This window comes from Thamnophis sirtalis, unplaced genomic scaffold (genome assembly GCF_051295495.1).
Source record: "Thamnophis sirtalis isolate CommonGarterSnake01/CBP01778 unplaced genomic scaffold, rThaSir2_p1.2 scaffold_11, whole genome shotgun sequence".
Taxonomy (NCBI): Eukaryota; Metazoa; Chordata; class Lepidosauria; order Squamata; family Natricidae; genus Thamnophis; species Thamnophis sirtalis.
In genome coordinates, this window is record NW_028261391.1 from 30,479,443 (window position 1) to 30,505,582 (window position 26,140).

Sequence of the window (26,140 nt, forward strand, 5' to 3'; positions counted from 1 at the left end):
TGTGAAATTTGTGGTGCAAAATGTTAATTACAAAATTATCTTAGAACTTGGTATAAATTTTTAGTATTTTTTCTGAGAAGTAATTAATTTTAATGAATGCCACCAGCATTGTTGTTGATCACAGACCATATTTATTTAAATACATTGATTATTTAATACTACCAAATGGACATTTGAGGGTATAGACAAATTCTTTATTCTTTAGAATATTAAAAGAAACTTTTTTTATTTTCTGCAATTTAGTTCTGCAATTTTTAACAGTTTTTCTCTTGATACTTGATATTTTTCAATAAAAGATCACAGAAGAAAATGGGCTAGGAGTTAACTAAGTTTGAAATGCATACCCCCTGCATAACTACTACTTTTTGTATGCATTATAAAATATAGCATTATATTCACTTCATTATTTGATTCTATCGTATGATAAAATATGGTACTGGATCTTCATCAAATTTCAGTTTAAGGGATTTTCTAAATATATTTGATAATTTATTTTGCAAGATTTATTTTTACACTCTTTAAAATCTATTGAAAATATTAATTAACTGATGTTTTATTTCTCATGTCCTACACTGAGAGAAAAGAAAATTATATTTTATATTAAGAAAGGGTAAGTTAGTATGTCAAATACTACCATTTCTAAGAATTTGCTTTGTATTATTCATTTGTATGTAATAAGGTTTCTAGGAGAATGTTAATGTTTTGAATTTTTCTGTAATAAAAGAATTGGGCTGAACAGCCTAAAATCTGGAAGTCAAAAAGAAAATTAAAAAAAAAATGTTGAGAGCATTTGTAAAATAGGCCGGGAGTACTCCCAAATGTATAAGCTACTATCTAAGTACTTAGATAGTAGCTTATACATTTGACTGAGCCGCTGCTGAATTTGCAATCTAAATCAATGTAGAAGACATATTAATAGAATACTTTAACAATTTTTAAAGAAGCGCTGCCTGAAAATGAAACATTTTACCCACAAAAATAAACAAATACCTTATAGTATTTTTTCCTCCTCGGCAAGTAGTAATGGCTCTAGTTTATATTGTGAAAAGTCTTTTCTCACTGGAAAAAAATTAATAATTGTTCTTCATTTTGCTGGCATCAGGTGGCAAAACATTGCTATCTATGATTCGTTTGTATTCCACACTACACAACAGTAAGATGCTGAGAGATGCTATCAGCTATCTTGCTGTGTGTTCCTGAAATGAATTTTCATTTCCATGGTTTTTTATAGGATTGTGTTTCAATCTATTAGGAATCTAGGTTGCTATAATATGAAAAGCTCTCTGTGTTTTTCTTAAAAAAAAAAACAGATCCAAATCAATGTCTTTTCCAGCGGAGTTTTTTTGTTTGTGCATATGTTGCTCTATAAAGCTTCAGAAAGTAATTTTTCCAAAATATAGCCATCAAAAACATTTCAGTTTTATTACATTTTAAAACCGGTTTTTGGGTTCTGTTTAAAAACTGTTAGTTATATAGGATGTCTCATATTTATGCACACTCTTTATAGATAATTCCTGATGTAGCCTGTGGAAATGCCAGCTCCAATAATTCTGGTGGGGGTCGTCTAATCTCTTTTGAAGTTCCACAAAATACTTCAATAAAGTAAGAAACTGCTGTTTTGCATTATTACAGAAAAGCTTTAGGTAATGTTGGTTGTTTAATCCATCATTTGAAATCCTGTGTATAAATGGAAAAGAATGGCAGGAACACAGTGTAAACACCTTACGGTAGCTTATGTCACAATTGATTCACCAATTTCTTTTTCCCCCCTAAAATGATTTGCTAGTTTTTCAGTTGTGTTGTCCAAATGTTCAAATTTTTATTGTTTCATTGGAATACACAAAAAGCTTATTTTCCTCACAGTTTTCTCATGCATGGAAACAGGGTAATGCAAGGTCTTTTAAAAAGATGCTTTGGTGCATGCAAGGGCCCCGAATGACACCCCCCCCAAGATCATTAAAGCAGTTTTGCTTTTTCCCCAAGCTGACATGGCTGCTTTCAATGTTGACTCTGCAGTCTTAGAATGCAAGTGCATGTGCAACTTTTTTGCTTTGCCTTTTCCCACAATCTTGAAGGGAAAAGACAATAGGCTACACATGCTTTTCTAGGAGTGGACTGTCCTTTTAGATATCAATGCTTATTAATTAGTTGGAAAGTATGATAGTTTAAATCCAACACAAAGAGAGTGCACTAGACTGGAAAATAGTACAATAGATGAATTATGGAGCTTTCCCTCATCTGCAGATATTTATTGTTAGGGATCCTAGAGTTTTCAAGCAAAAGTAGTAAGAGTCAAGTTCCATGATATCTTACAGAAGAGAACACATTTATTATTTGTCATCAAAAAGAAATATTTATCTGGAAGGAAGATGTAGCCTTTTGTATGCTTATTATTCCAACTTTGGAAGAGATAACTTATGTTAGAAAGCATGGTGGAAGTGGGACATAATGTTGAACTCCACATGAAAGTTGGTATCTAACATAAAATGGACATGATATATTTAAGAAGATTAAATTCTTGTTTTGGAATTGAATGGAAAAGAGTGTTTAAAAGTATTTGGCTATTCAACTGAAGATGCAGTGAAAGAATAAGGGGAAATATTCATTAGAAAGTATTATTCTTCATTTACAAAACTTGTTTTAGGCTAAAAAAGCCAATTCTTCCCAATAATTATTTGGGATGTGACATGAAAACCAAACCCACTGTCATTAGTAGAAATATGGCTTTGACCTCGGCAAAATTAATATTTACAGCATAGAGAAACAAAGCCAAGCCATAATTGCTTTTTTAGAAATATAAAAATGCTAAATATTTAATAGTTGTACTTGAGCCAAAATAATGTGATTAATTAGAGCTGCAATTTTAATCTACTGTGACTGATTGACTGGAGTTACCCTCCAAGGTTACTGCTCTAGAAATGTGGGACTATTAAATTTTAGCTGCTGAGATAGCAGTTAATGGATTGGATGTGTATGCAGACATTTATAAGATTTATAATCTTTTCCCCTTGGGGTTAATGTCTTCAAAGTTACTTATTGATGAGAGATGTATCTTTTTCTAAGCTTGACATGACTTCTCACCCTCCCTCCTCAGAATTTATATTTACTTAGCTTCAGTTGCTGCTCCACTCATGTTTTTCACCCTGGCTTTTCCTTCGTCTTTCCTGAGTTCCTGAGGCCAATCTCTTGGTCTATTCATACTTTAAAAATATTCAAGATGGCTCTCTGTTTCTCAGCCAAATTTTGCTTGTTTCTTTTATTATTCTCATTCTTGAGATTTTCCACCCATTGTGTGTTAAATCTTGTTTATTAGATGTTATTTATAGGTAGGAATAGACTGGCCTTCCCCATCTTAGTGCCTGTGGCTGTCACCAGAATTCCTAGCCATTATGGGCAAAGGCAGCTGTTCCAACTTGTATGGAAATTGAGGATACCTGCTGTAGAGGAACATTTATATATATAAAGCTACTGATTTAAAACTTTGTGATGGCCACAATTGTTCTCTCCACATAGTTAACTTCTTCCCTAGTTAAGAAGTCCTAAGAAATCCCTAGTTAAGAAGTCCAAGGAGGTCCATTATCAATGTAACATGTTGTATGTATACATATTTTAACTTTTTATTATTTTGTATTTCTAAGCTGTCCAGAGTCTATGAAAAGGGGCAGCTATAATAAATTTATAATAATGATAATAAATGGACACACCAATGTATTATCATTAAAATATTAATAACCAACATCATTATTAAAAGAATTATGGCAAGGCAAAGTACTACATGGCAGTACATTAAAAAAGAAGCAGACAAAGCAAATAACAAGATCAGGCAAAGGCTAAGAGCAAAAAAGTTGAAAAAAGAGACAGAGGGGCTATTTCTGTCTGTAGAAGACCAAGCCTTAAGAACAAAGCAAGAATTGAGAAGACAGCAGCAGGCAGCATGTGGTGCTTCTGCAAAGAAGCTGAAGAAACAGTGGCATAACAAAGTAGCAACAATGGTGCATTAAAAAATCTGCAAGAAATACCATTTTCCTGCAAACAAATACTGTGGGGGGGGGGAGACACACACACCACAAAATAGATAAAGTATTAGAAAATGAAAAAGCTAAAGTGCTCTGGGACTTTAGAATTCAAAAGACAAGGACTTTCCACATAAAACCCCAGACTTAAAAACTGTCGATAAAAAAGACAAAATAAATCTGAATAGTGGATGCTGCAGTACCTGGAGACAGCAGAATAGAAGAAAAAGAAAACAACTAGAGAAAAATCACAAAATACCAAGACCTGCAAATAGAAATAGAACAACTGTGGCAAAAGAAAGCAAAGATAACACCAATAGTTATAGCTGCCTTGGGTGCAATCCCAAAAGAACATGGGCACCATTTGAACACCATTGGCATTGAGAAAATCACCATCAGGCAATTGCAAAAGATTGATTTAGTATATCTTACATCCTATGATGGTATCTTTAACGCCATCAAACAACAGCTGCCTATCCCAGGTCCTTGGAAAGGGCATGATAGGCAGGAAAAAAAATGCCAAATCTAGTCTGAACATCTGTTTGACTGTGTGACCAGCCATAACAATTGGACTAAAAATCAATTGGACCAAAATGTCAGAAAAATGATGACTATTCACTATGCATTACATCCCTGTAGCGATAGAGTTATAGACTATATCTAGCCTATGAAAATGAAGGCAGAGATTTACTTCAAGTCAAACTGTCAAAGATAAAACCTGGCAATCCATTACAACTGGAACATTAAAAAAAACACCTGAAGCTTGATTTTGGTGCTCAAGAGCAAGTTGTTTGAACAAATACAATCAAGAGCAGAGTTGAAAAATCAAATAATTCAACGAAAAGATTGTTCAAAGAAGCAAAAGAAATAATCATACTTAGCTCGTGCAACAAGGTCATACAAACTGTTCATAAACAATGACATAACATAGTTACCATGATGACTCATTGAAACATTTTAAAAAATTATCATGTGCCAATAAGGAAAAATTAATGAGAACGTAAGTTTTAAAAAGGAGTAAAAAATGATCATATTTAAATATTGTGGGATTTCCTAATGGAAACTGATGAAGGCTTGATACATAACTCATCAGATTTAACTGTGGTTGAAAATAAGAGAGTGTGGATAATTGATGTGGCAACATCAGTAATAGTACAATAGAAGACAAAGAATTAGTGAAGATCACAAAGAAAATCAAAATCTGAAACTTGAACTTGAAAGATTATATAGCATAAACCAGCTGTGGTGCCATACCAAAATTTTTTGATGGCACTTAAAAAAAACCTGCACATTGACAAAATTTCCATCCTTCAATTAAAAAAGACCGCATTGTCTACAGCCACACATACGCTACACCAATACACTATAAAATTCTAAGCTCTTGGGAAGAATGAAGTGTGAATGAAGGCTGTCACCTAAAGAATTGCCAGCTGGGCTTTCAAATTGCTGTGTATTTAATAAAAGCACAACAACAACAAAACAACATTTTTTTCCCCAGTAAGTCTAATGTTGTAGAATTAATATGTACTGGTACTCACTTTTGACATCTTCCACAAGTGTTTGAATTAATGAGAAATTTTGCATCAATTCCAGTAAGTTAAAGAAACATGTTTTTAATGTGATGAGTGATGTTACATTCTTATAGAAAATGTTTAAAACACTTGTTTTCATTATGATCTGCTTAATAGTTTTATTTTTGTCTTTAGAATAAGGCAAGATGCCACTGCTTCCCTTATCCTATTATGGAAGGTGACCACAGAAAGGTTTAAAGAATGCTCACTTATAGATGCCACAAGCATTACTCTTCTCCAAGCAATGGGTGGACTTGTCCTAGCAGAGGAGATGCTGGAATTGGGAAACAACTATTTCATTGGTGAGTTTTGCTAATGTTGATTTTTATACTCACAAAGTATTTTTCTAATGTATTGAACAAGTCATGTGTATATTTTACATTAAATCAGAGTTGTTATAGTTATAATAGGAATAGGAATTTGTATTACAGTGAGATATGATTTGGTTTTTTGTAATGGAATATTTAGGCTCAGTGGTGGGTTTCAAAATTTTTTAGAACCTCTTCTGTACCTGTGGCTTGCCGGTCATGTGATTGGGTGGGAGTGGCTTGCTGGCCACATGACCGGGTGGGAATGGCTTGCCAGCCATGTGACCGAGTGCGAGTGGTTTGACAGTCATGTGACTGGGTAAAATGTGATGAAACTTACTTAACAATACTCTTGCTTAGCAACCAAAATGTTGGTTCAGAAACTCTGGCATTTGAAGTATGCAAGTCTTAAAGCTGTCAAGTTACAAGACCCTTGCACTCCTAACCCCTTAGAAACCCCCCCCCCAGGGGTGTTCAAACTTGACAGCTTTAAGACTTGTGGACTTCAACTCCCAGAATTCCTCCTCCAGTCATGTTGGCTCAGGAAGTCTGGCATTGAAGCACACAAGTCTTAAAGCTGACAAGTTACAATACCCTTGCACTCCTAGCCCTTTAGAAAAAAACCCCAGGGGTGTCCAAACTTGACAGCTTTAAGACTTGTTGACTTCAACTCCCAGAATTCCTCCTCTCGCTCTTCATCTTGATGATGTGCGGAAGGGAGCTGGAACCAGTTCTAAATGGCACTGTAGATTTGTGGAACCTCTTCTATAGAAGAGGTTAGAACTGGCAGGAATCCACCCCTGGTAAGGCTTCCTTAAAAGATTACCCAGGGAAATGTAAAATCCTGGCAAATAACAACCATCAGTGACGTATGCCCTTGCTTCTGTGATTCAAAGAAATGATACAACTAAATAAAAAACCAACATTTTTTCTTTTGCTAGGTCCAGGAATGTGAGATTTCCACTAGCTTCTTTACTATAAAAATATTATCCCTTTGATGAAAATAACATTAGGATTAAAGTTCAGAAGGCTATATTATGTTTCTTCGCCCTAATCTATTGCTTCATGAGAAAAAGAAACCAGTTTATGTAATTTTCTGTCTTCATAATCTCCTCCTTCTCTGTAACAGAAGTAATTTACATAAAAATTGCATCTGTTTTCTAAAACCTTGGCTGTTCATTGTGATCGAAAACATTGTCCGAGGACTTCCTGTGGGCGTGGCCTGTTGCCGAGGAGGGCTCCACCGAGCTCCTCAGAGATCTGGTCTGTATATCTAAATAAGATCATAGATAGCACCTCTTTTTGGCTAAGAAAGGGGCAGGGAGGATAGCTCCGTAGGTTAGGGTCTATTCGTAAGCCACAGCCTTTTTCTTTTTTTTTGGCTGTGGAAGAGATTAGATCCAGCCGAAGCGGAGCCTTTATCTCCGGCCAGTTCTTCTCAGCTGCCTTTTTTTTTTTGGCAGCCCCAGACAGGCTAGCCCCCCCCAGGACAAAACAAAGTTTTTTTCAAGCTAGAGTTGATACGGGAGGGTACCACCCCTGTGAGATTTATGCTTTTATTACTATCTTAAATACCAGCACCATTTGTCTTAAAGACTTCTTTGTTTAAAGAGACTTTAAAATGGCGATTTTTCTCCGTGGATGATTACTGGATGTACTTAGCCGGGCTTATCTTCCTGCAGACCGCTCCTTAACAAAATAAACTCTTTTTCTTTAGAAATAGAGGGGAGCGAAGCACTGCTTACTTGTTTATCTATTATGGCACCCAGATCAAAGAAACGTCTTGCTACAAATGTGTCTAAAGAATTTAAACAATCTTTTTTGGAAACACAGCCTTTGTCTCCTACGCCCTCTACTGGAGAAGTTTTAACACAGGAATATCTCTTTAAAATATTTAATGCCCTTAAGCAAGAACTTAAGGAATTTGTATTGCAACTTTATGAGGATCTAAAATCTAAAGTTAATCAAATGAAGGCGAATACGTTTGCAGCTGTGTCTGCCCTGTCAGATTACTCTGCTGAAATAGAGAACAGATTGGAAAGTCTGGAGAAGGCTAATTTTGATTTGACTACCAATATTCAAATTTTACAAGAAAAAATTAGAAATAACGAAGAACAGCTTATGACGCTAAATTTTGATAGGAAGGCATTTTCAATAAGAGTCAGAGGATTCCGTGAAAAGGAGCAAGAGAATTTGAAACAGACATTTGCTGAAGCCTTCAGCCATGCGCTGGGAAGCCCGGGACTTAACTTTGATTGGCAGATTCGGAAAATCTATCGCCAGAACTCATTGATAGCGGAACAGCGACAGCTCCCGAGGGACATAATTATACATTTCTCTACAAAAGAATCTAGAAACGCGATTGTGCAAAAGTTTCATAATAACAGTCTCCGAGTTGATGACCAGGACGTGATTGTCTTCAAAGATATACCTTTCCAAATGTTGAGAGCAAGAAGGGACTACACCTTTTTAACTAAAGAGCTTAGGAGTCAACAGATTCGATACAGATGGGAGGCCCCTGCCGGCATCACGGTTACATTTGAGAATCAAAGATTTCGTCTTAACTCTGTTTCGGAGGCTCAAGATTTCTATTGTAGGATTCTGAAGGCGGGACTTCCTGACGCGCTTGGAAGAGAGGAGAGACAAGCGGAAGGAGAAAGCAAACGGCTGGCCATGCGGCTGCAAGATGGAGGGGGTAGCCCCTCCTCCCTCGGAGAAGCAGAAGAACGCAGATCGAGAATTTAGATACTTCAAAAGACTTCCTAAAGTTGAGGACTGAATGGGGGTTTGAGACCTCTCTCCGGTAGAAAAAGTGGACTAATTTTTATCAGAAGGGAAAGCTGGGTGAAACTACTTTGAGCTAGATTCTAAAGTAACGTTAGCATAAATCTGATAGTGGTTAAAAGAATGCGGAATGATTTATGTTGTTTAAACTTTGTTAGATGGGACTATTTTAAAATAGAAGGTTAACTGACTCTTGCTGAAAGCATTATTTGAATATGATCCATGCTATTTAACTTTTATTTGAAGGGAAAGTTGGTTGTAATAGTTCTGAGTTATTTTTCAAATAAACGCTAGTATAAATTTGATAGTGGTAAATATTAGACAAGCAAGAGATGAGGGTAAAATGCATGTGGAATGAACTACGTTATTTGTGGTAAATATCAGACAAGCAAGGGATGAGGGCAAAATTTACGTTGTTTAAAGCTTATTAGAACAGGAAGCCGCTTGGGATTATCTTAAGATAACTGTAAAAAGAATGTGGAATGATTTATGTTGTTTAAACTTTGTTAGAAGCGACTACCTTAAAATAGAAGGTTAACTGAATCTTGCTGAAAGTATTATTGGAATATGTGGAATGATTCATGCTACAAATCGCTCTGAGTTATATTTTAAACAAATGGTAGTACTACGTTATTTGTGATAAATATTAGACAAGCAAGGGATGAGGGCAAAATTTACGTTGTTTAAAGCTTATTAGAACAGGAAGCCGCTTGGGATTATCTTAAGATAACTGTAAAAAGAATGTGGAATGATTTATGTTGTTTAAATTTTGTTAGAAGCGACTACCTTAAAATAGAAGGTTAACTGAATTTTGCTGAAAGTATTATTGGAATATGTGGAAGGATTCATGCTACAAATCGCTCTGAGTTATATTTTAAACAAATGGTAGTATAAATTTGATAGTGGTAAATATCAGACAAGTGGGGGATGAGGGTAAAATACATGTGGAATGAACTAAGTTATTTAAATTCTATTAGAAGGGGAAGTCGGTTGGAATTACAGAAATTGATTCCTGTGTAAAGTAATATCTGATGTACGCTGCTTAACTTTACTAAGAAGGGGAAATCGGGTTAGATTATTTTGAATTACTGTTTGAAAAAGGGGTAAAGAAAGATCATTTACATTGTTTAAATTTTACTAGATGGGAAAGTTTGATTACTTGTCTGTAAAGTTATATTTGAATATATGGCATAAACTACGCTGCTTAAATCTTACTGGAAGGGATCATGAGGTTTAGGAAGGGAACGGGAGAGTCTACAGAAGGTCGGGGTAAATAGCAAAGAAGTAAGAGATGAGAATAAAATATAGATAGAATGATTGGGGGGCTGAGATCAACACAAAGAGTGGTTTCTTTTTTTCTTTTTTCTCTTTTCTCTTTTCTTTTTTTCCTTTTTTTTTTTTTCTTTCTCTGCTTTTCTTTTTTTTTTTTTTGATATATTACTTTTATTTTTTAATCCATATGTATACAAGATATCTTAGATAGAAGGTAGTGCCAGGTGTGGACCCTGGGAAGTCGGGAGGATTAGGGATGGGGATTGTGGGGGGTGGGGTGGGGGGTGTTAATATAGTTTTAATAAGAACAAGAATGTATTTATATACGGTGGTTCCTTTTTTTTATTATTATTATTATTATTATTATTTTCCTTGGTTTACTTTACTTTTATCAGATCAAACAACACTCGAATAAAGGCATACACCAAGGAGGGAGGTAGAGGGAAGGAAGAGGGAGGAGTAAGGAAGGAGTAAGGGGAATGTAAGGAGTAAGGGGAATGTAAGGAGGGTGTCTGGGGAGTAAGGGGAGAAGGAAGGCTTGAGGGGAAAGGGAAGTAGGAGGGGAGTGTTAGAGGGAGAAAGGAAAGTTGGAGGGGGTAGATGGGGTGTATGGAGGACGCAAGGGTTAGGTGGGGTTGTGAATGATGAGTTGTGTTTCCTTTTTACTTGTTCGTTTTATTCCCTTTTTCTTTTTTTTTTCTTTTCTTATAGTAAATACCCTGTATATAAATGATTGCAAATGGAATGTGAAAATTGAATAAAATATATTTCCTAGTCGAAAACATTGTCCGATGAGTATTTCAGTTATATATGCCAAATGCCAAGTAGGTTAATTGGCTTCCCCAGTCTGATATTCTTGAGATGTGATAGACATCCATTACTATGCTGGTTATGGTATTATGGCAAATAAAAATCCAGTACATTTGTGAAACCCTGGATTAAAGATTTAGTTTAGGGTAACAAAAGATGTGATGAACAGAAAACGGCATTTGTCTTGTTTTGTTTATATGCATTAAATAAGTGAGGCAGGTAAGTACATAACTTGTTAGCAGGATTTTTGCTTTTCTCAGCATAGCATTATAATATGTTTGTCCATTTTTAGAATTATGCTGGTACAGTAATTGATGCACTGAATTCTTAGTAATTTTAAATATAGTGTTAAAATGGCAGATATTGCAGTATAGTGCATCTTCTTCTCTTAATTCTGAGTTGGAATGTAAATTGGAAAGTTAGTCCATCTGCCTCCACTTTAGATCGTTGCTAGCCAGAAGGAATAAACTATTGAGGTTCCTACTTATTGTTGTAGCATAATTTTTAGGAACAATTTATAACAATTAGTCTCAGGAAACCAATAAAGAAAAGATAATTCTCATTGAGACCTGCCAGTTCTGGAATAATAGTATTTAATTTATTCTCTTTACTATGAAAGATAATTTGATATTTATTTTACTTCTAATACAAGATATCTTCTCCACTTTAAATATTAATACATTGCAATTATACATTTTAAAACCTCTTCCATTTCATCATAAGTAAATGATAGAGTGTTTTTGGATACATAATTTAGAAATATTTGGTTGATGGTCAAAAAATCCCCCATTATTTCAGTGTGTTAGAGATTTTGTAGTCATGAACAGTACTCCTCTTTAAAATATGATTTACACTATTTACTTCTTGTCATTTTACTTAACATGAAGTTTTAAAGTATTTCTAGTAAATGTTAGTAGATAATAATGGTCTTAAGTAATTTTATTGTTATAAAAAGGCTACCTTGCTAATTACTCCAGGTAGTAATTACCACATATTCAAGGCTGCCTTTATTTTCTTCTTCAAAGTGTTCTACTTCATGATCAGTCATAAATAAATTTTGCATAAGGATGATGGTGTCTTCATTTCATTGCTGAGTATTCTCCTGTATGGTAATTATACATTAATCAACTCAATTTACTAATAATGATTTTCTCTAAACACTTACTTGCTGGCAATAAGAGGTTAAGAGAGAGAATCAAAATTAAGTGAAACAAAATTGTAATATAGTCATTTGTAACTGTTCTAATGCTGTGACCTTGATATCTGATCAAATATAGATATGGATGCTAGAACTACTTTACATTATAAGGGCCTTTGCACATGACTTTATATCATTTCTCCAGTGATATGCAAATGAATTATATATCTCTGGCCTATATCTAGCTGCTTTGAATCTCAGTTCATTTTTCAAAAGCATCTGACTATAGACTATGTAAAAGTAGAGATTTCTTTGAATCCAGATAAGTTCTTGGTAACTCTGCAGATGTATCTGTTATTTCTATTCTGGGTAGTTTGCCATTTCCTTATTCCAGGATGTTTTCCAATTTTCTAGCCTGCATTTCTTGTATTCTTGTAGTATCCCATTCTGTAACTTACCAAACCTGAACTTGCTTAGCTTCTGAGCCTATATAAAGTCTGCTTAGTGCTGATTCCTGCTGAGGCACTCAGAGTAAGTGAGAAAGCAATCTTTGAACCCCATAAAGCCAGAGACCCACCTTTTCCAAACTGTATAACTAATGTGGTGTATCCAAGGGTGGGTTCCGGCCAGAACTACTGCCGCTTCGCGCACGTGCTTGCTTCATGCATGCTGCATGCACAGGGCAAATTACAATTCTTCTACACATGCACAGAACTGGAAAAATAAGATGGCGGCACCAATGGCAGCAACCGGGCAACCCAGGCCACCAAACCACTATTGGTTTGGTTGAACCAGTCCGAACTGGTAGGAACCCACACTGGTCTACCCATAGTTTTCATAGATAAATGAAAATATATAAAGAAGCAGTATTATCTATCTCATTTTCAACTTCTGATAAGGGATTTATTTTTTCTTTGACATGGGTCATTGAATTAATTGTAAGTGCATTTTAACTACATCTCATCTATGCTTCTAATGAAATTAGCACAGGTATACACACACACACACACACACCAGATTCCAACTCTGAATTGACCCTCTTGTCCAATTTTTTCCTACCCTTTTCTCTCCTAAAACTATTGTGAACTACAGAGGTAATATAAGCAAAAAAAATTTAAAAAACCAATCTGTACAGTATAATATTGCTGACATTCATATAATCTCTGTCTATGGCCAGTTAATAGCAGTTTAATGGGATTTAGGAGAGAAGAAATATTAACAACAGCCTTAACTCGTTGGTTTGTCTATTTTAAGTTCCCTTTTAAGGCATCGTATTCTATTTTTAACAGCAATAATATATATGGTCTATTTCTTCCAGGTTTTGTGAATGATTCTGTTTCCAAATGCATCGTTCCATTACGCTTGACGGTTATAGTAAAGGTCAGCATGTGTTTGCCTGGAGGAGTCCAGTCTGATGGCTTTCCATGTTCTGGGGAAGGCAGATGCATTACAAGAGCGTCTGAGGTAAGAAAAAAGAAGGAACGTGGATGAAGGGTGGAAGGATATGAATGTCCTAGTCTTGATTTGGTCATCTAAGCTGATTGAGACAAAACAAAGAACTGCAAGGATTAATTGCCAGAGAAGAAGCAATGCATGATTTGAGCGAAACCAGAGAGAGGCAGCTGTATTAAGGGTAGGTGGATGGTGAAAATTGGTGTTTGTAAGAGACACATTCATGAGGCATGCAACTGCTGGGATTGCATGATGAACTGAAAGCTGCATATCTGCTCTATGGAAAGTGGATAATTAGAAGGGCTTTGCTTTAGCTTCAAAGCCAGCATATGATTAGTGCTCTGCAGCTTTTTGGAGATACTCTGGCATCTAATTCAGATCTCTGAAAACATAGTATGGTACCATAGAGGTTCAAAAGTTGTATTAAAGTATAAATACAAATAAAATCAGATATAGTATTTGTCTTGGCTCTACCGCTATTCTTCAGAGCAGGACTCTTGGTAAAGCAGCTCTCACCTTAGTAAATTTTTCATCCCAAATTGATGCATGGAATTTTTCACAACTGCTTCCCAATATTTTCTCTTCTGGCTTACATGAACTTTGGAAGTGGTTGATTAACTGTTGCTTTGCAGTCCTCGCAATTCTATTTGGATTACATTGGTAATTATTATTTAATAATATATTTCTATAAAGTAAAAAAAGTTAAGCATATGCCTTATAGGATATTATCCATACTGATATAGAAACTATCTATACCCTTAGAAAATGAAAGTGGTTGCCAGGAGAAATCATAACATTTGAGTTGCCAAAAAAACAGTTAACAAAAGAAATAATTATGTATTCAAAAAGAATAACAAATCTGTCTACTTTAGAACGTGTACCATGTGATTGGGAACTGTAATTCTCTATTGCTATAGTTTCAGTTCTTATTTTTGAGTGTCCTCTTTTCTTGCCCTGAATATTCAAGACTATAATTTTGGGGCCAAAATTCTTCCTGTTTCCTATTTTTATTGGAAGCTTGTTAAAAGAAAAAGAAAAAAAAGTGCTGTCCTTTCATAGCTTATTCGCCAAATGCATAAAAGATGATGAACAATAAAAACCTTGCTATTTTTATTCTTGGAAGGTGTTTTATGTGTGACGTGTTGCTATCATTGTTTGGCATGTTTCAGCCAAATCTATTTTATGTTCCAGACAGTTTGAGGCATTGAATTGGGAAAGAGAGTATAGTAAAGTCTGAGAATTTTACGTACCATCCGCTTTTCTTAATTGTGAGTTAGTTTGTTTCAGGGAGAATTCCTAGCACGGAAAGAGTTTTTGAGGTCTTTGCAATGATCTCATCAGTTTTGAAAGGAGATTCCCGGCAATTGCTTAGTTTTCAATGTCCACCGGTATAGATGGGCTCTAAATCTTTGAAATCTGCAACATTTAAGTAGAAAGTACAGAAGAAGGTGCCAGATTCATTGTATGGCATATATTGTATTTTCATGATGCTTTATCACTTTGGATTTTAATAATAATTCCATAAATATCAGCATCAAGACAAAGAAAATAAAAAATTTAGACAAGAAACTTGGAATTTTATTTGATCTTAAGACTCAACGGAATAATTAGATACATGTTGGAATATCGTACATGTCTTTGAATTATTATATATACAATAATGCAAAATCATAGCTGCTAGTTCTTTAGTTTATATTGGCCTCCATATTAGTCCTTCCCAAGAATCTAGGATTTTGCAATATCAGCTTAGTGTGTGTGTGTGTGTATATATATATATATATATATATATTCAAGACTATAATATATGGATCCATGCAATGTAATGGAAATGGAAATTTTGTCAATGCTCAGATTTTCTAAGGCTATCCAAGATTTATTTTTGAGATGGTACCCAGTGTTCCAATAACCAGTGGGTCTACCATGGCCGGTTTATGTCATAATCTTTCATCTTAAATTTTCCTTTGTAATTCTCTGCAATTCCTTGTCTTTTATTCATATTCTTATATTCTTATGGCTCATTGCATAGTCAGCCAGTTGTTCAGACTGCATTTCGCATTTTATCCACATGTTGAGCCCTTTCCAAGACCATGGATAGGCAAATGAGGGATAGGCAGACCTAGGATAGCAAGTGAAACAAAATTCTATAGCGGTATTGGCTTCCTCTACTGCCAGACTGAGTTACTTCTGTCAAGACTTAGATTTTTTTTTCCTCCTGGGTAGACCTTTGCTCTTCTTCCAGTTCCCCTTCTGTGAATACTTATTTTGTATTATAAATCAATGTTAATATGCTAGCCTCTGGTCTGTTATTTATGATTCTGGATGCTGTTCTTTCCAGAACTGGTGCATTCATTTCAAATATCCTCCTCTTGTTGGATTTGATCTGTAATTCTATCTATCTATCTATCTATCTATCTATCTATCTATCTATCTATCTATCTATCTATCTATCTATCTATCTATCTATCTATCTATCTATCTATCTATCTATCATCTACCTACCTACCTACCTACCTACCTACCTACCTACCTACCTACCTACCTACCTACCTACCTACCTATCTATCTATCTATCTATCTATCTTAAGGTGACCAGATTTTCAGATTGGTAAAGAGGGACACCATTGACCGGGGGCGGGGGGGGGGCTTGATTAAAAAAATTATATTTTGTCAAAAGGTCACACAAGGCGATTACATGACCCCAGGACACTGAAACCATCATAAATACGAATCTGTTGCCAAACATCAAAATTTTGATCACGTGACCATGAGGATGCTGCAATGGTCGCTAAGTGTGAAAAATGGTCGCTAAGTGTTAAAATGGTCACTTTTTTCAATGCCATTGTAACTTTGGTCACTAAAGGAACTGTTTGAAAGCTAAAGCTAGCTTGCATTATAATGCCTTATGCTAGCTTTCATTTTCAATAAAGAGAAGCTAAACTCCTTATTAGAATTGAAATAGAAATGAGTAGAGTAGAGTAGAGTAGAATAGAATAGTTTATTAGCCAAGTGTGATTGGACACACAAGGAATTTGTCTTTGGTGAATATGCTCTCAGTGTACATAAAGAAAAATAAAATAGAATACATTCATCAAGAATCATAAGCTACAAGACTTAGTGATAGTCTCTCTCTCTCTCTCTCTCTCTCTCTCTCTCTCTCTCTCTCTCTCTCTCTCTCTCTCTCTCTCTCTCTCTCTCTCTCTCTCTCTCTCTCTCTCTCTCTCTCTCTCTCTCTCTCATACACACAGACACAGACACACAAACACAGACACACACGCACACTCCTCCTCTGGATTACAGGGACATTTAGAAAATCCCCCCTCCTGTGCACACACTCCTTCAGCCTCTTTCTCCCCTCTTTCTGGATTCGCTCCGAAGTTTTTAAAATTACCTCTTCTGTATAGAGACCAGGTTATCAGCCATGTGAGACATACGCTGTGTTTCTATGGCACAGTAATCCCCTCCCCAAACAACACGCAATGCCAATTTAGAAGCCCCGAGCAGCCAAGGCGAAGCAGCAGTCCAGGGGGGAGGGGGAGGGGCTGAGCTTGGACAGCCTCGGAGGCAGCCCACCAGCTTCGAGAGAGAGAGAGAGAGAGAGAGAGAAAGGGAGAGCGGGGGAGGGAGGGGCTGCTCAAAGCAACAGAAGAAGAAAAAATCCGTGAGGGAAGCCCGCGGACTCCACATGGAGTAAAGTCTTCTCCCCCCTCAGACAACAACAGCTCCCAAGGACACACAGGCAGAAATGCGCTCGGCTCGAAGAAGAATATACGTTTAGTTGCTAGGAGAGGCTCAAGGAGGCTGGAGGCTTTTTCGTAACTTAAAAAAAATCGGGATGTTTTAAAAAAAAACTGGGACATGGGACAAATTGTTCAAAAGAGGGACTGTCCCACTGAAAGCGGGAGTCTGGTCATCTATCTATCTATCTATCTATCTATCTATCTATCTATCTATCTATCTCAATATCTATCATCTATCTATCATCTATCTTGTTTATATTTATCATCGGTAAAACACCCTTCTTTCCAGTATTTCTGCAGGTCTGGCCCTGATTGCTCAGCCATCAATTCTGAGTTTTGTGGCCCATTTTGTCAGTACAGTCCTTATTGACCCAGGCAATGACTGAGCCAGATTGGATTTCTGTAATTTAAATCTGACTATATTTCTTTGGGAGAAACATTCTTTATTTGATTCCTCTGGTGAGACTGTCCAATATGGTTGAACCTCTGATATACTTGTCATCTTCTTCAGAACACCCAAGCCCATAACAATGTCAAGGTAGTGCCTCACTGGGAGATTCTTACTCTTATTTTATCTTCTTTTAAATATCTATAATTAAAAGCAAGAAGTCATGTGAAGATAGGATGCTATGTTTTCCCTATATATTTTTCCTAGATAGCAGTCTAATTATTGATCTCAGATAACCTGAGTTCAAAAAGCAATTGATAATTTGTCAGGATAATGTTTTAAAGGAAAGTGTCAAGTGAATTTCCTTGTTTGCCTTCTTCTGGACGTGTGTACACTGTTTTGTCTCTAGCAAATACCTATGCTCCTGAAAATATCCATGTTCAAATGTCTCTTAAAGCCTGTTCTACCAAACTTATATCACATCCTAAAAATAGCTCAGCCAAAGCATTGTTGCAAAAACCATTATAATGATGCACTTGGAAATTTCATGCAACTGTTTTGGATCAACAGTTTGAGCTTGCAAATAAGCATATGTGTTTACAGATGATCTAGTCTTTCACTAGACTAGCTCACCAAAAGCTTCTGCTGAATGTTTACTTTAATGAGATGATCATTTTGAGTTTGTACTTGAAATTTTTCTGTAAAAGTTTATTTTTTCATATTCCTTAAATGGCCAATTGGAATTTAAGCCAAGAAAATTTGATTCAAAGCCAGAATGAACAGTAGTTCAATCAGCTAACTTAATTAGACATGAAATGTTTTTTTGACACTTTTTTTTCACCTACAATGAGACAGGCCCAAAATGCCTCGGTAATTTTCCTACTCATACAATAATCAGTTAGCAATATTGAATATCTTATCTAAATTAGCTATAGAATTAGGTTCTTTTTTCCAGATCTTTTTAGATAATGGTTTAATGGCATGGTCTTTACTGTTTGTAAATGTTTCTGCTCATAGCACACATGTTTTACCGTGCAAAGAACATTATTAAAAAGGATAATTTAAAAGATATTTTGCAATAAATAGGAATAAAAGTTAAAATGAAAGTACTAGAACAAGGATAATGCTGATGCAGCTCATGTTTTATTGAATACACAGTCATACATTTGTCATACAAGTTAATCATTCAGTAAAAATAGTTGGGCATTCTGTATTAAGAGTTGAAAATAGTAAAGCAAAAGAAGAGTTCAACCTTATTTTCTTTAATCAATGTTACATTAGCAAGGAAATCACATGTGTATTATACTGCCTGGTTTGTAACCTCTGGAAGAAAATGGTGTCACTTTCCAGAATGTTCCTAAAAAGTTGCAAGGAATATATTTAATCTTGAACATTAACTATGGATAGTTATAAATATATCTTAATATACTATTCATTAGATTGATTCCCACATTTAAGAAAATTATTTTGCTTGCATGTTTGCAACACTGATATAGCAGATGTGCATCTAATATAACATGAAATTATTGAGAAATAAAGATTAGCATAATTAAACATTTTGGCTAATGTGCTCAGCTTTCATTATGGCTATTTTTAACAGAAAGATATCAGTTGTACTGAATGTTAAGGCACATTAGGAAGTTCTCTGCACACCTAGAGGACCCTAGAATAAGTAACAATATCTTAAGGGCTTGAACTTGACAAAGCTTTTAATCTGACAGTTCCTTTCTAGGATCTTGAATTGCTGAATTTCTTCAGAATCAGTTTTACAGGAAGCATTAGAGGACAGAAAAATGGGAAGAAGAATGTCTCAAACAACTGGCAGGAGTAATGTAGAGCAATGTTAGGTATGTTAAAGAAGGCCTATTGAGACTAATCACAGAACATCTTGATTTGAGAATAAAAGAAATTAATCAGGGATATTAAGTGATACAGATGAAATTCAAAACAGAGGCTGAAATATAAAGGTAGAATGTTAATAGGAGCCATCCAGACAATTGGAACAACTTGTTTTTAGCTGATTACATCTTTAGCTTAGTTACATCAGCACACAAGTATACATTTAATTATTTGTGGGATTTTTAATGGTAAAATCAGCCCATGCTTGGAACTATTGAACTTAAAGGATAATTTTTTTAAAAAAAATATGGATGTCATTTTTCTTTTGGGCCATTTGTCCCATGATAAGATCCAGAATAATAGAAGTACTTAAATTAATGTACAAATTACAAATGTCAGTTTACATGAATGACAAAGGGGGTGGGTTCTTATACATCAATCAGCCACAGAGATAAAGTTGTTGTTGATTATATATTCACATATAATTCACTCATTAGTGTAGTGTTTACTACCAATTTGTGTAATGTTTAGTATTATAGATAGACTAGAGAGTGATAAATTATCATTTGTCTGAGACTTATGTGTATATGTGGAAATAATGTAGAACAAGAGAGTCATAATATAGAAAGCATAACAGAGAATCAGAAACAATCAAAGTGGACATTCCCCTTGGCAGAAGCCGAAAGATCAATGCTGTACAGTCCAACATGCTACAGCAGATGGTTACACTTATTCAAAAACCAGAAATTGCAAATATCATTTATGAGGATGTGGTTGGTAATCTTAAACCTGTAGTGTGTAAACCATGGCAAGGGAAAATGCTGAAACCAGAATCTCGTGGTTTAACCACAAATGTAGATGTAAAGAAAAAAGGAACTGGCTAGACTATTAAGACAAATGAAAAAAGATAAATCATTTGACAGGGTACAGATGAACTCTGAAAATATAAAGCACTAAAAAGTAGGAACAAATAAGATTACTATAAAAGCTAGTGGTGAGAATTAAGACTGTCATGTTTACAAAATAATGCTATAAAATTTTATGAACTAGTTTCCCAAGGCCAGAGAAAAATAAATGTAGTAATAGAAACACATATTTCACCTGAGGTTTCGATAGCTTATTTTAAAAAGAAATTTGAGGATATTAGAAGAATAGTTAATGGGTACAATTTATTAAAATTATCATAAAAATGTCCACAAGTAACTGCTACAGAAATTAAGAGAATAATTTCACAACAGACAATTGGCAAAGGCCCAGGAGAGTGTATGTTATCACCAAAAATGTTTAAGGCAATCCCTGATTGATGGGCTCCTATACATATTTACTTCGGTATTTATATCAATGTTACTGGGAAAAACAGTGCAGTAATTCCACTTTAAAAAGGAAGATTTTACAAACCCTGCTAACTTTCACCCCAAAAGTCTCCTTGAAATAGGGTGTAAGCAATATATAACATACATTTTAAACAGATTTATTTGGAAGATACAAGGCAAATTAGAAGAAGAGGCAGGCTTCAGAAAGGTCCATATATTACTATATAGTGGCATGATACATATATTGACAACATTGATTGGAATGAGAAGAATCCTGGCAGAATTTCAAAGATATTTTAGGAAAGAATACCTAACAGATAAATTATTCTAAAACCAAGGTAGTCGTGTTTATTAAAAGATTAAAGAGACATAGATGTCTAGATGATAAGGAGATGGAACAACTGAGGTCATTAAAGTATTTGGGTATCCAGTTTACTGAAACATTATCATGGAAAATGTAGCATCAACAAGAACAATGGCCATAAGATCAACGAGAGTACAGAATACACAATAACAGTTGGAAGGGACCTCTGAGGCTTTCTAGTGCAACCCCCAGCTTAAGCAGGAGATCTTATACTATTTTAGACAACTGCTTGTTCAGTCCCTTTTTTAAAGCTTCCAAATTTTTGATTTTAATAAACTAGAAGAATTAGAAGTGTTTGAATGTGTTTGAATACTAGTAGTTCGGCTTGGTAGTTAGGTTGTTGGTTTAAACTCTGAGGTTGGCAATTTGGTGCAAACATTTCATCACCATTCAAGGAGAGATTGACATCGTCAATTCAAAATGCACTGATGATGTCTCCTCGAATGGTGATGAAACATTTGCAACCAAATTGTCAAACTCAAAGTTCAAACCAACAGCCTAATTAGAAGTGTTCCTAATTAAAAGTGTTCCTGAATAAATTAATGATATCAATCTTAGCATGTGCACAGCAGCAATGTTGAGATTAGAAGTGGGCCTTCTATGAATAATGATAAAATAATCATCATAAAGGAGACTATTCCATGCACACTTATTTGGCAAAACAATACCTCCACAAACAATTTAACAGTAATAGATGGGTGAATTTGTTTCTAAAAACATTCTCACAATTATCGCTGCATAGTGAACTGCCAAATGACATAAGTTATCATACACTATTGAAGGACTGCACATTTCTTTAAAGATTTTAGACAAGATGGATTGCTTGAGTTGGCTAAGTGATATCAATTTTTTAAAGCTGCACAAAGAATGTCATATTATTTACAGTCTCTTATAGCTTATTCCCAGAAACAAGTTTCACAGAATTTTATTTTCAAATAATATAACAGCCTATTGGATGGAAAGGTTGAAGATTTGACATAGTATTATAATGTGTATTATATTAGGAACTGAGACCTAGATTCATTGGACCTTTGTTTATCCAATTGAATCAGTCTAGATTTAGAATAAAAAAATCTATATTTTGTCTGATGTGGATGAATGTGGAACAAAGCAAGTTGCATTGTTCTCAATTTAATGCTGTTAATATTAGAGGGGATGTATTGAACTGATATGAAAAGTTGCAATTGTCAGTTGTTGCAGAAAATCAAATCCAGAAAGTACACACAGATGACTGATTCAGCAGGATTGATTTAAAAAAAACAAAAAACTTCTTTATATACAATACCTTATGCAATTGTCAGAAGCATAATCACAGAAGCACGGTTAACACAAGGACATATTCACAGAAGGAAATGACAGAAGGACAATAATAGGAGCACACAACTTATATTTATACATATTAGTTAACCTAAGCCACACCCGGCTCTGAACTGTTTCAGCTCCCAAACAGCCCTCATTGGCTGACTTAGTTGCTATGCAAATTCATTGGCTGACCTTGTTACCATAGCCTATCCCAGCCAGTCTTCAATGGCTGACCTGTTGCCATGTCTATCCCAGTTCATGAACTATATAGAGCGACAGAAATTTTATTTGATTTTTTTCTAAAACCTATGGTTCAAAAGCATGCAAATATGAATAGATAAAATACATGCCACTTCAGTGGGAAGGTAACAGAGCTCTGTGATGTCATCCTGGCCACATGACCGCGATAATGTCTTCGGAGTACAATCCACAGGAACTCCTTTTTTTAAATGGTTGCAATTGAATACAAAAATATAGAGACAATTGGACAATTTCATTTGTCTATTATTCCTGGAAAGAACCGAATGCAGGTATTAATCAAAACAATGGCTAAATGGTAAAATATTAGTACCTTCTGAAACACCTGCACTTTCTTTGGGGAACTAAAAGAGGGAACTCATTTGCATTGATCAGTGGTGGGCCTTCTGAGAAGCTACTTTGTGGAGGGCTTATCCAAAATTGTTTGCCTTGAATTGGGTCCATTTCAAAAGAGGGAATGTTATGTTTGGCTCTCCACTTTTCTAAGCATCTTCTCATGATTTCTAAACAGACAAATAATAGCAAGTTAAAGATCTTTAAAAGAATTATTTAGTTATTGCTGGAAACTGCATGTAAAAGATTTAAATAATGATTATGACAATTTCTAGTGATCTTTGTTAAGTATTGGTTATTTATTCTGGCTGTCAGTAACACCCTCTGGCTCTCTGATTGGCTGAGAGCTCCAGAGGGTGTTGCCGACGTAATGTTACTGTTGATTGGCCGAGGGACTGACGTCAGCAGTTGCTGACTCGTCCCCGGCCGGTGATTGGTTTAAGAATAGTATAAATACCTTGGCGCGAGTTTCGTTCCTTTGAATCGCCTTCAACCGAATAAAGAGTTCTTCTTGTTTGAAACCCTGGCTGCGCGTCGTCCCTCCGTCAATACTTAAAACTGGCGACGAGGATGGGATTTGGCGATTCCACGCAAGCCTAGGTTTAAAGACAGAGAGTTTATCTCAGCTAGCTGCTGTAAGTCGCTGTCCGCGCCAGCACCGAACGCTGAGGAAAAATTTTCCTGTCAGGATCTCAGTCACTCCGCTCCTCACAAGTCTGATTAATCAATATGAATCCACTGCCGCCTTTCGCTCCTTTCGGCTCCGCCGGTGAATCCTGGGAAGGATTCATGGAGCGCTTTGAAACCTATTTAATTGCCACCAAAAATCAGGCTCAAACGGATGAGGAGAAGTGCAGCTTCTTTTTATCATGCTGCGAACCCTCAATGTTTGCTTCAGCCAGAGCTATGGCTGCTCCCAGACCCGCATACAAATTGGGCTGGGACAACTTGATGGCAAAATTAAAAGGGCACTATGCCCCAACGCCGTCCAAAATTGCCCGCAGTTTCGCCTTCAGGAGACGAGTACAGAAGCCGGGGGAGACGATCAGTCAATTTTTGGAAGCCCTGCGCACTGTGGCGGCTCAGTGCGATTTTTCGAACCTAGAAGAAAATCTAGTCGAACAGTTTGTGTGCGGAGTGCGGGATGTACACTTAAGAAGCCGCATGTTCCGCCATCACGACATAACACTTCTACAGGCTGTCGAAATCGCCAGAGCAGCTGAGCTCTCTGAGCAATCAACAGCAGATTTAGAGCGGCTACAGCTGTCAACTAACCCGGCACCGGCCTCACAAGTGCATGACATTGACTATGATGATGATTTTACACCTTGTGAGGTCCGGGAGCAAGACAACATCGACCAAGTCCGCGCACAACCACGGCGGAAGCCACCTGCTCCATCCACAGCCGCACCGCAAAACTCCAGGGTGCCTTGCCTTAGCTGCGGAGGCCGCCACGACCGCCAAACTTGCCAATTCAAAAACGCAATCTGCCGCCGCTGTCAGAGGCAGGGGCACCTCGCCCAAGTGTGCCGAGCCTCCCTGCCGGCCCCTGTCTTCTTCCAAGCTACTGAGAGAACCAAGCAGCAGCAGCGCCGCCAGCAGCCCCCGAAACCAGCTCGCAGAGGAGATGACTGCCACACTGTTTCCGAGCCGCAGGAAGTGGAGACTTCCATCAATCAGGCCTCCTCAGGCAACCGCAAAATCACAGCCAATGTCCATCTGGCAGGTCAGCCTTGCCAGATGGAAGTGGACTCTGGCTCCTCCCGCTCGTTATTGTCATGGGACATGTTCTCCTCTCTCTGCCCTACAGTTCCCCAAAATAAGTTAGCCCCCTCCCGGGTACTCTTAAGGGACTACCAAGGAAAGTTGATCCCTGTTCTGGGATCCTTTCCTATTCCTGTCAGGTATGGCAAGTTTGAGGGAGAGCTGCCAATCATCATTGTCAAAAATGATTTGCCGGCTCTTCTTGGCCTTGACTGGTTTAAGGCTCTGGGACTGTCCATTGGGGGGGTACACCAAGTAAAAATTTCAACAATTGAGGACGTCCTACAGGAGTTCTCTGATGTGTTTGATGGACAACTCGGGTGTTATAAGGGAACCCCCATCTCCCTTAGCTTAGATCCTCAGATTGCTCCTATTAGGCTGAAAGCCCGCAGGGTGCCTTTTGCCTTAAGGGCCAAGGTTGACGCCGAACTTGACAAATTATTGGCGCAGGGAGTCATCGAGCCAGTCGATCATGCTCCATGGGAGACACCCATAGTTCTTCCGGTCAAGCCGGATGGCTCGGTGAGAATCTGCGCCGACTACAAGTCGACGATCAACTTGGCCCTTCAGGCAAACCCCTATCCAGTCCCTGTTGTGCAACACCTGCTCCATTCCCTGGGGCAGGGTTGCATATTTGCCAAACTGGATATGGCGCAAGCCTATCAACAGCTCCCGGTGGATGACGATGCGGCGGCTGCCCAGACCATCGTCACCCATCGTGGGGCTTTTCGTTGTCGCCGCCTACAATTCGGCGTATCCGTGGCCCCGGGGATCTTCCAAAGCCTCATGGAGCGCCTGCTCCATGGACTTCCGGGGGTAGTTCCATATTTCGATGATGTTCTGATCGCTGCAACGAGCCGCTCAGAACTCATCGAAATATTAAGGAAGGTCCTCTGTCGTTTCAGGGGCGCGGGATTAAAATTAAAAAGCAGCAAATGCTCATTTGCTGTCCCGAGGGTAGAATTCTTGGGCTTCTTAATAGATGCCCAAGGCATTCACCCTACACCCTCTAAAATTGCCGCCATTAAGAACGCCCCTGTTCCCACCTCCAGGGCGGAGCTACAGGCGTTCCTAGGGCTGCTCAATTTTTACGCCCCCTTCATTCCTCACAAGGCGTCACTAGCCGAGCCGCTGCATCGGTTGCTCGACCGATCCGCGGCCTGGCGCTGGGGAAGCCGCGAAGCGCATGCGTTCGCGGCTGTCAAAGAGACGCTGACGTCATCGGCAGTCCTCATTCAATATCATGATGGGATGCCCCTGACGTTAGCGTGTGACGCCTCCCCATTTGGTGTAGGGGCGGTTCTGAGCCATATCCTCCCTAATGGCTCAGAAGCCCCTGTGGCCTTTTATTCCCGGACACTCTCCTCGGCGGAGCGCAACTACAGTCAGATCGACAAGGAGGCTCTGGCTGCAGTGTCCGGGATTAAGAGGTTCCACGACTACCTCTACGGTCGGCACTTTACCCTTGTCACCGACCATAAGCCACTCCTTGGG

At 37.2% G+C, this 26,140-nt stretch overlaps 1 protein-coding gene across 1 annotated transcript in view; it reads left to right on the plus strand.

The window, feature by feature from the left end:
- Nucleotides 1–26,140, plus strand: part of DNER (delta/notch like EGF repeat containing) — a 132,937-nt gene that overhangs the window by 68,312 nt on the left and 38,485 nt on the right. The window contains exons 3-5 of the mRNA XM_087725450.1: nt 1,508–1,602; nt 5,720–5,886; nt 13,215–13,360. Coding sequence (XP_087581576.1) covers nt 1,508–1,602; nt 5,720–5,886; nt 13,215–13,360 — 408 coding nt within the window. The remainder of the gene's footprint in view (nt 1–1,507; nt 1,603–5,719; nt 5,887–13,214; nt 13,361–26,140) is intronic.